General features: G+C 38.4%; 1 protein-coding gene across 1 annotated transcript in view; it reads left to right on the top strand.

The window, feature by feature from the left end:
- The window catches only part of LOC102256069 (collagen alpha-4(VI) chain), a 102,879-nt gene that overhangs the window by 64,813 nt on the left and 27,313 nt on the right, over positions 1 to 10,753 (top strand). The window contains exons 22-26 of the mRNA XM_005863599.2: positions 2,425 to 2,487; positions 4,262 to 4,324; positions 5,176 to 5,238; positions 5,783 to 5,845; positions 8,571 to 8,621. Coding sequence (XP_005863661.1) covers positions 2,425 to 2,487; positions 4,262 to 4,324; positions 5,176 to 5,238; positions 5,783 to 5,845; positions 8,571 to 8,621 — 303 coding nt within the window. The remainder of the gene's footprint in view (positions 1 to 2,424; positions 2,488 to 4,261; positions 4,325 to 5,175; positions 5,239 to 5,782; positions 5,846 to 8,570; positions 8,622 to 10,753) is intronic.

The raw sequence follows: 10,753 nt of genomic DNA, 5'->3' as shown, positions 1-10,753 counted from the left end.
CTTTCTTTCTTTCTTTCTTTCTTTCTTTCTTTCTTTCTTTCTTTCTTTCTTTCTTTCTTTCTTTCTTTCTTTCTTTCTTTCTTTCTTTCTTTTCTTAAATCCCACATCACCTTTTCCACCATCTTCCTACCCTCCATCCCTCTGGCAACCATCAGTTTGTTCTCTATATCTATGGGTCTGTTTCTGTTTTATTTCGTTTGATTTCCTACTGTGGAGGATAAAGGTTTTTCTTAACCTGTCTATCTCCTTCTATATACACTTTCTCCCAACTTATCCTTGCAATAAACTTATTTTCTCTAATTTTGATCAATTCAGTCATTGTTCATATAATGACCAGGTCAATATTTACAGCGATATAACTTGTGTTTTCCCGAGTCAGCCTTTCTCCCCATTTGCTTTGTGTTCTATGAGCATTTTACTAGTTCATCATAAAGCTCTTTCACAAAATGGACAACTTCCCAATATATTCAAACACGGGAGGTTTCTTTTTCTTGGATTGCTTCTTCCTGGGCCGTCTGTCCTCCTGCTTTCATCAGGACTGATTGCTCTCTGGGCCTCTGTACTGTTTTCTTATTGGGACATTTTTGAACAGTAACCTTTTATTTTGGAAGCAGAGAAAAATGTGTGTGAACTGCTGTCTCTAATGGGAAGCTGCTCCCTTTAATACATTATGATCTTTATGAATATTGTTTGCTCTTTTTCCTATGGAAGCTTTGATTTAAAAAAATGAGAGAGATGCTTATAAACTCCAGGGTTAATATGTTTATTCAACCTGTCAGTAGTTTGCTAGATAACCAATATTGGAGCATTGGTCAAGTAGACTCATTTAAGTTTTTGAGACTATAACTTGCTTAAGACCAGCCAATACTATTGGAAGAACATAGCTTATAGAAGCATTGAACTCTAAATTACAACATTCCCTGGGCTTTGGGGAAATATGGCTTATTACTGTCTATGAAATTAGACATTCTGGCTTTTGCAAGATGCCTAATAAAATGGAATTCTAAATGAGATTTTATTTATGGAAAAGATTATATTTTGGCAATAAGGGAAAACTTTAATTTGTTAAGTATGATAAAATGAAAAATATCATTAATTTTTTTAAATGTTCAAAAACTTACCATACTCCTGCAATTATTTTCATATTTGTGTTTCCTTTATTTGCATAAATAATAAGGGGGCTATTATAATGTACATACTATTTTATATTCTGCTTTTCTATGTTTCCAAATCTTTCTATTTTCATTTTAATATATTATATCTTACTCTGAACAATGATTTACTAAGCTATCCGGTGATTTCTGTCTTGTTATATATCATGTCAGTGATATAAAGAAAAACTGTATTTTAGGTTTTTTGTTTTGTTCTTGCTTTTGCTTTGCTGAAAGGATTTCCTAATATAAATATATAGGCATGGGATTATAATAAAAGAGTCTGAGCTTTGCTATATAGAGTCACATTGTTTTAGAAGTGTTGCATTATGAATGTCACTAATGTAACGTGCAAATTAGGCAACATTTCATGACCTGTTTCAAAATTTCTAGCTACATGCCTTTTAAAACTTGGTTCATATTTATAAGTCTATAAATAAACTCTTGAAGTGTAGAGTAATAAAATAGTAATGATTAATAGAAGTGCTTCTCATTTATCTGAATAGTTTTAAAAACTTCAGAAGCATAAGTAATTGATCCACCTATTGATTAATTCTGAGTTGAAGATTTTTTCTCTTTGCAAATCTATGAATAACCAACCAATAGCCTAGTCAACATGAGAAAAAAAGGCAGAATAATTCACATTGGGGGCATTATCCTCAATCTTGGAAAATGTATCTTCTCTGTAGAGCTGAAAATATTAATTTGAAGGAGAAAATCAGTTATCAGATGAATCATTTTAACAGCTCACCGTTTGCCTAGAGAACTAGGTTAATGCTCAAGCTTTTAAATCCAGTTTTTTGCTAGTTTTCTATGTGCTTTATGGGCTTTCGTTCCAGAATGTCACTCTCGTTGTTGTGTTCAACATTCTGAGTTTCCTCACATGGCATAAGTGTCCTTCACACAAGTCAGCATTTAGCCCACATTCCTTAAAAGGAATGGATGGGCTTTTTAGTAACCAGTTATTATGTAAAATGGGAATTTGAGTAATTTAAACAAAGCATTTTTGCTTCCGAACACTAGCTGAGTCATTGGAAGGAGATGCGCAAAGCCTGGGAAAGAGTAAGGATCTGGCCTTACATTTTCCCAGCATAAGCGGAACTCCCTCCCTATTTCTCTCCAACTCCACATCCTAAGAGGACTGAGCACAGACGGTGAACTCTTTTTTGTCTTTTTCTTGTGACTTTCAGGTGACTTCTTGCAGGGGAGGCTGCCTTCAATAGGAACACTAAAGATGCCCCGGGAACTCACTAAGTCTTATTCATTCTGACAGGGACTGCGTGGAGAATCTGGTGAAGACGGTTACCAAGGAGAACCTGGGTATCCAGGCTCACAGGTTGTATCAGTGAACTTGTTTCTAAAGCTAAAGGGTATTTGTTTAAAATTTTAACTTATATTCTTTGATAGGGATTTAACATATATCACAGTGGCTTTGGATACCTCCCTTCCAGGGCCTCTTCAAGCAAATTAGATAGCCTCTCCTCTGGGCAGGTTAAACCCCAATAGCTAACATTTTTTGAGCTCTTATTATGTCCTAGATAAGGCTCTACACTCTGTGTTAACTCAATAAATCCTTCAGTGGGGGTTTATTATCCCCATTTTACAGGGGAGAAATGGAGGGAGACAGAGAAGTTAGGTAAATTGGCCAATCTCACACAGCTAATAAGTGGTGAAGATGGGATTCAGACTCAGGAAGTATAGATATAACTCTCTCCTCTTAATTACTGCCTGTTCAGATTACTCAAATCATATTTAATTAATTAAATTTGTATTCATTGTGGCAGAAAAAAATCAGTAACATATTTATGAAGTATATATTATACACAGGGCATTTTGCTAATAGGCCTGGGACATTCAGACCATTAAGGCAAGGATCTTGCCCTCAAGTTCAGTCCATGAGGACTTTTTGTAAACTATTCTGTGATAACTATAAATTTAAACTTCTCATCAGTTCTTTGGAATCTTCCAAATTTAACCCAAATTCCTTATTCTGTAAACACTTCTGGAATACTCTCTACCTCTTTCTTTTTGAAAGTCAAATTGTTTCAAAGTATCCTCAAATGGAAGAACTTAAACACATCAAATTTTACTAACACATCGAATCATTCTCATTAACTTTAAAAGATCCTTTGTGTGTCAGAAGATAATTTGAGAAGGTTTCTGCCATTTTTCCACTTGACAAAGATACTAAAGGAAGAAGTGGGTAATCAATGTGTAATGACAGATTGTATTTGATAGAAAATAGTGTCTGAACACTGGGGGAAACAACTGAGAGATGTATTTTTGCCTTTTTTTTGATCACTGGCTCATTTCAAATGTGGACCTCCTGCTACTGTTGTTTCCTGGCCTTCTCCTTTATATTCACTGTATTATGCTGCTGAGTGCAAGGGGAGCAGGTTGTGTGGTGAACCATGAGCCGGATAATCGATAAAACCTCTCCTTAATTCTTACTTCCCACTGGCATGTGGGTATGATTCAATACCCACAGAGGTGATCCGATACTTCACGCAGGAGGATAGAAGCCATGATCAATGCTTCTAATAGGAAAGCATTTCTCAGAAAAGCTGGAAAAAATTAAAGTGTCAGAAATCAGTAAAGTAAAATAGATTGGGGAGGAAACGAGCAACTCTCCAGCAATGTGCCCAGTGAGATTAAGTCACTTACGCGTACTTTTGGTTCTTGGTAAAGTCAAAATGCAATTTCTTGTTTAGCCCTTGTGGATATATAAGGAAAAGGTTGAGTTTTCAAAGGAGATCACTATCCTTACAGTTTTTCTTATTCCCCTTTTAAGATTTAAAATTAGTTGGGTGAATTGAAATATAAAAGCAATGTTCTCAAACTTTAGTACTTATCAGATTCAACTGGAGAGATCATTAAAAATACAGATGTGAATTCTGTGCTTCAGTTGGAATTAGTTTGGAGTAAGGGTACCGGGGGGTGCTCCAGAGTACAAGTGCTGCTTGATTAAAATGTAATAAATGAGATAGTGATGGGCCAGGACACCTTAGTTTGTGCTTCCATCAGCATCCAAGATGGTTTTGTGGTTACATGGGAAAAAATGATGTAGCTCTGCAAAAATTGGTTGAATTTTAATTTTATCTTTGGACTAGGGGCCAAGAGGAAGGCAAGCACCACCAGGAACTTTGGGACAAAAGGGCTTACCGGGTGCTCGGGTAGGTTTGGAAAACAAAAAGTTGCAACACAGCTGCTCAGTTCATACACCTGAGTGTTCCTAGACAAATAACATAAAGCCACACTGTTTCTTTCTGGGATCTGTGGGCATCAGAAATGTCTAGAAATGAGCTAATTTGATGCCATAGACATTGCTCATCAGGTATGTGCCCCCTTCTACTCTAAGCATCTAGTGGGAATATGGTGATCAATGAGACTGGGTTTGAACCTCAGGGGTGTGTAACATCAGCTTGTACTTGCCTATGGTGTAACAACAACAACAACAAAAGTATAAAAGGGGAATGAGTGTCTAATTTACTCCTCAAAAGTGGAGTGGCTTCCTAAGGAAGGAAGCTTTTGAGATACCTTAAACCTGAGCAGCCTGATTTAAGTCAGGGATAAGAGTATCCATGATTTAAGATAGCAGATCCAGAAGGGCCTACGCCCTAGTTTTGTCCTCATTCTCTTTCTTGGTTGGGAAAATTCCAGCCTCATAACTGATTGCATTATTTTCATTCTCATTTGATAATATTTTCTATTTGGGAAGGGTAAAAGTCCCGGCATTTGTCTTCCTGACCTCTTAATCAAATGGTGTTTTCCCCTCAAATAGCCAAGTAGTTCCTTCAATTCTTGGTATGTGGTAGACATGGCCTCTTGCACAGAACATCTTACTTCCCCATCCCATCCCCCAACTGAGGTAAAATGTGCATTTTCTATGTTGGAGGATAAAATTAATTGCATTAAAGATATTCATGAGCATATTACCGTTTCCAGACCATTTCAATAATAACAAGAGAGTCAGATATTTAACGTTGTGGCCCTTTAGATGATTTTGGTCATGGTCTTGTTACAGGGGAAACCTGGACCTCCAGGGCCAAATGGTTCAAAAGGAAAAGCTGGACCAAGAGGAATGAAGGTAAATGTTAGAGAATATATTCTTCCTGGATTACAACTAGGGTTTTCCTATATGAATCTCTCCTTATGTGATCATTTCCAGCATGTGTTTCTGATGTGGTTGGTGATGATAGCGACTGTCCATTACCTTTTAGTTGGATAGATGGATACAGAGAAGGAAAGACATACAGACAGACACAGAGAAAGATGAATAGATGGTCCCTTGGATCAGTAGACAAGGACATATCAATAGGTAGATAAGTATATGCATTCACCATAAATGCAGGTTCACACATTCACACCTAGAAAAAGCCATAGCAATATAAAATTCTGTAACTGGGGCTGCATACATGGTTTTGCAAATTTTCAATAATACCAAATTTTTAATTATATTTTTAGTTTTTAAATATTTAACAAAAGTCTAGAGGAAGATATTTACCTTAGACTGTAGGATGATGCCAGTGGGACTTAAAAAGTGTGACTGTAAAGTTTCTAAGGAAAACTATATAAAATTGTACAAACTCATAGGAGAAAATTAATGTCATCTTTATCCTTCTTTATATAAGGGAGAGCATGGTGATGCAGGAGAAAGAGGCCCACGGGGTCAGCAAGGACCAAGAGGACAACCTGTAAGTCTAGTTTCTCTGTTTTGGACTCTTGATTGAATTTCTTATTTGTTTGTATTTCACATAAAATTCTAATATTCATCATGAATATTTGGGGTAACAAATATAACATCATCACCAGAGCTGGTGTGAATCTAGAGCAGCCGTGGGCAAACTACGGCCCACGGGCCGGATCCGGCCCGTTTGAAATGAATAAAACTAAAAAAAAAAAGACTGTACCCTTTTATGTAATGATGTTTACTTTGAATTTATATTAGTTCACACAAACACTCCATCCATGCTTTTGTTCCGGCCCTCCGGTCCAGTTTAAGAACCCATTGTGGCTCTCGAGTCAAAAAGTTTGCCCACCCCTGATCTAGAGTCAAAGCCTCTTAAATTTTTCATATATGTAAAGAATCCAAAGATGATTTGGGGTTTATTTTGTCTTTTCACATGTTATTGAAGAGGAAAGTGCCAGTTAGCCTCTTATGTTTGACAAGGATGTTTTACAAGCATTTGAGCCGTTTAGAAATACAGAGATGCTCAATGGAACATTTTTTCCCCCAGGGAAACAAATAAGACAGCCAATCAGAGGTGCAAACTTAGACTGTCAAATTTCAGAGGAAAGGCAGGGGTGGGTATGTAGGTGGGAAGAGATCAACCAAAGTATAATCCATGGATACAGACAATAGGATGATGAAGGCTTGGTGGGGCAGGGTGGGCTAGAAGGGATCATTGGCGGGGGGAAAAGGAGACATATGGAATACTTTCAATAATAAAGATTTAAAAATTATATTTTTATTATCAGTATTACAGAAGTCCCCCCATTTTCCCTCTTTTTGTCCCCCTCCATCCAACTCCCGCCCCAACCCTGGCCTTCCCCCAACTATTGTCTGTGTCCATTGGTTATGTATATATGCATACATTACATGTTCTCTCTACCCGCTTCCCCACTGAGATCTGTTATTCTGTTCCATGCACCCATGGAGAGGTGCAAACTTTTAAGGACATGAATTTGATTATCCAGAGCATAGACATAATCTTTGAAGACCAAAAATCATAAAAGGTTAACTTCAACAGATAATACTTCCAAAGACAGGGCTATGCATTTTCACCTTAGTCATTGCACTGAATGTAAGATCGTTAGTTATTTTATGACTATTTTCAATTCAGTGTCTTACTGGAATGGGCTTTATGATAACAGAGCAACGTGTCTTTCCTGAAGCTCATATTTCTGAGATTTCCCTCATCAACAGTAGGAAGGACCTGTGTCTGTTTTACACTCAGCACTACAATTGCATTTGTTGGCAAGGAGAGAAAATAAAAGCAGGTCTCAGAAGCTTAAACTTAAATGAGGCAAGGAAAAAAAAACACAGAACAAGATTATTGTCAAGTGAAATGTAAGGCAAACATTGTTTTGCATCTACACTCAGTTCAGATGATGAAGTTAACACTGTTTGACTTTATTAAAACATTCTGATTTAAAATAATAGCAAAGCTTGTTTCTCTTGACCTTTTTTGGGGGACAAACAAAGCTGGGGAGCAATGTCTTTCTTGACGGTGTCATTTCAGGGATGCTGGAGGGTGTTGGATATCTCCAAAATATACAGTTTAGGTCTCTGGGGTTACAGATGCTGAACGCTCTGCATGGACTAACAGCAAATGAACCTCATCTGCATTCTTTCCTCATTGCCATTCATTTTTGGCAATCTTCTTTATCTTATTTTAATAAGATTTCAAACTTTCCTTCTTAGCTATAAGAATGGCTTAAAATAAAAAATTGTTCTTCTCAGTTAATGTACTTGATTCAGGTGCAGTATTTGTCTATTCAGTACAAGGTGCCTGAACGTTTCTGCATTCACGATTATAGAAAGCTCGTTGTCTATATGTAAAGATGCTAAGATTCTATAGTATTATCAACATTTTCATAATTATTATCATCGGCACTACCTCTACCACCACCACCTCTACCACCACCACCACCATTACCCTGACCAATATCACTGCCACCATCATAACCATCACAACCATTACTACTCCCTGGCCACCATCATCACTATTACCGCCACCATCAGCAGCAGAATAAGGACCACTTACCAAGTACTTTCTCTGTGCCTGGCATCATGCTAAGGACTTTACATGCACGATCTCACTCAATCTTCCAACCATACTAGATATATTATTATTCCCATTTTAACATATAAGGAAACTGAAGCTTGGAGAGGTTGAGTAACTTGCCTAAGGCTACTCATACAACCAGTGTTGGAAATGGAATAAAAATTCAGGCCTGTCTGGGTTTACAGTGTATAAATGTATTCACTAAACTACATTGCTTCTATCCCAATCTTTTCCCCAAAAGTCTGTCTTTATCCCTAGAGATTTACCAATTCTGGAACTTCTCCCATTGTCACTTTATCCTACAAGGAAAGCAAGTTTGCTCCAGGAGGACTTTGTATCGTGATTGGGCTTCCTACACCCATGGTATCATCTTGCTGAAGAGGGGGTTAAAAATGAAAGAAAATACAACACATTTATTTATATAATGGTCTTTAAAAACTTTAAACCCTATTCCACCCTTATCCTTGGAAGGTAGTCTAGTGTATATCCCATGAGGCTGGGATAAACCTCCATCAAGCCCCCTCTGCCTTCCCCACCTCCTTGCACTGCTGATTTTTCCAAGGGTACAGATAATATTATCAACCAAGTGTTGATCTGGGTGACTCAACATCATCTTGTGTCATTTTCTTAGGGTCTTTTTGGTCCTGATGGATATGGATATCCGGGAAGAAAAGGAGCAAAGGTGAGAGTTACCTTACAGAGTATTCTGAACTAAAGACTATAGCTTTTATTTTATTTTACTAGAATAAGAGTTATTACTCAAGTGGCATGACAGGAATGGTTTCTATGTATTGTTTACGACATATTGTAGCTGCCAGAGTTTCCTCCTTAAAAAAGAAAAGCTGATTTTGTCACTCCCTTATTTAAAAATCAAACTCCTCCCCTCATCTTCTTTCTACCCACACCAGATATTCCTACCCCAGCTCTGGGCATGCCAGGTTCTTTCCAAGCTCCTTACCTTTGCACACACTCTTGCCTCTATTTGGGATGTCCTTCCCCATCTCCCTCCTTTGGCCAATTTTTACTCATTTTTCTAAAACCAATTCAGATATCAACTTCTGTGGAAGACAGAATTTGTTGTCCTATATTCTGTGTTCCCAAAGCACATATTTCTACAGTAGCCCCTTTCCATTGTAATTTATTCCTGCATATTTGTCTACCTCCCAGTTTGTGAACCTGATAGCAGAACTGCATCTTCCTCCTTTTTGTATTCCTGGAACAGAGGCTGGCACAGTGTAGGTGCTCAATAAGTATATTTACATATTTCTACTCCCATAAGAAGCTGGTGTTTTAACATGTAGTGAAATGAGTTACAAACAGAGGTTTTGAAGCATGGAAATCACACGAATCTTGTTAAGTAAATCACATGTCAATAGCCACAGTTATTCTTGGTTCTTTAGCTTGCAAGTTACAATTACTGCTGCACGAAATAAGTCACTGGGATGTTTAGCGATGCTCAGCTACTTAACAATGTCAGGATTCTGGGCTGGCTTGTCTACAACTCTCTTGTTTCTCTTGTGGCTGCTAGATAGCACCACTGCCATTTTATTGAGCAGGAAAATGCCCCAAACATAGTGATCCCTTAGTATAGATCTGTGGAATGATGAACAGTGTGGGACCTCAGGGATCATCTCCTTTAGCCTTGTTCATTTACAGATAAGAAAATTGAGACTCAGGGAAGTGCAGTAACTTGCCTGTGGTCACATAGCTAGTTAGAGACAGAGCTGAGTGTAGAGACTAGTTCTTTGGAGCCCCATCCTGGCAAATTAAGTCTTTCTTCTCTAGGGGAGAGTTCGCATAGCAGGGAATTTGGGTAGAATTCAAATGTGCATGTTTTGAGCCACATACCACCTCTGAGCTGAGCACAAAGGCTAGTCTATGCTTATGGTGATACATGTAACATCGTGGAACACACAGGTTCACTCCACATTTGCATGAGTTTTTCCTGGCAAGTCATAATGGTCTCACTTTAAGTGGTCCTTACAGCTGCTTGGCCAGCAGGCTACATTTTCCTTGTCTGTTCACGCTCCTCTTCTCTGAGCGATCTGTATCATACCTGCTCCTTCCCATAGATCATTCCCAGCATAAAGAGAGGTGGGAATATCTCTTATGTAAAAAACCCCCAAACCAAACCCCTGATTTAAATATATGCTTTCTTAGCCCCATTTCTCTCTGGCAACTCTTTGAAGGAGTAGGTCTATACCAGCCGTGGGCAAACTACGGCCCGCGGGCCAGATCCGGCCCGTTTGAAATGAATAAAACTAAAAAGAAAAAAGACCGTACCCTTTTATATAATGATGTTTACTTTGAATTTATATTAGTTCACACAAACACTCCATCCATGCTTTTGTTCCAGCCCTCTGGCCCAGTTTAAGAACCCATTGTGGCCCTCGAGTCAAAAAGATTGCCCACCCCTGGTCTATACCATGGTTCCACTCCAGGGTGATTTTACCCTCCAGGGGGCATTTGGCAATGTCTGAAGGTATTTTGGTTGTCAAAACTGGGGGAAGGGATGCTATCGTAAATAGAGACCAGAGATACTATTTTTCGTCCTATATACAATCCACAGGACAGCTCCTCACAACAAAGAACCCTTAGGCCCCAAATGTCAGCAGTGCTGGGGTTAGAAGCTCCGCTTTCTTTCCTCTGGTTCGCTAACTAATGACAATTGAGGCTTCATCCCTTGGCTTTCCCCACGCAACTACATGCTTTAGTTGAGGTAAAACCCATGGTGCTAAGTCCAGTGGTCAGTTCTCTGCCCTCGTCATACTCCAGGTCTCAGCAGCACTTGACAAAGATGATCCTGGGCTTGTT

Source organism: Myotis brandtii, unplaced genomic scaffold (assembly GCF_000412655.1).
Source record: "Myotis brandtii unplaced genomic scaffold, ASM41265v1 scaffold18, whole genome shotgun sequence".
Lineage (NCBI taxonomy): Eukaryota > Metazoa > Chordata > Mammalia > Chiroptera > Vespertilionidae > Myotis > Myotis brandtii.
This window is presented reverse-complemented; position numbering and strand designations above follow the sequence as displayed.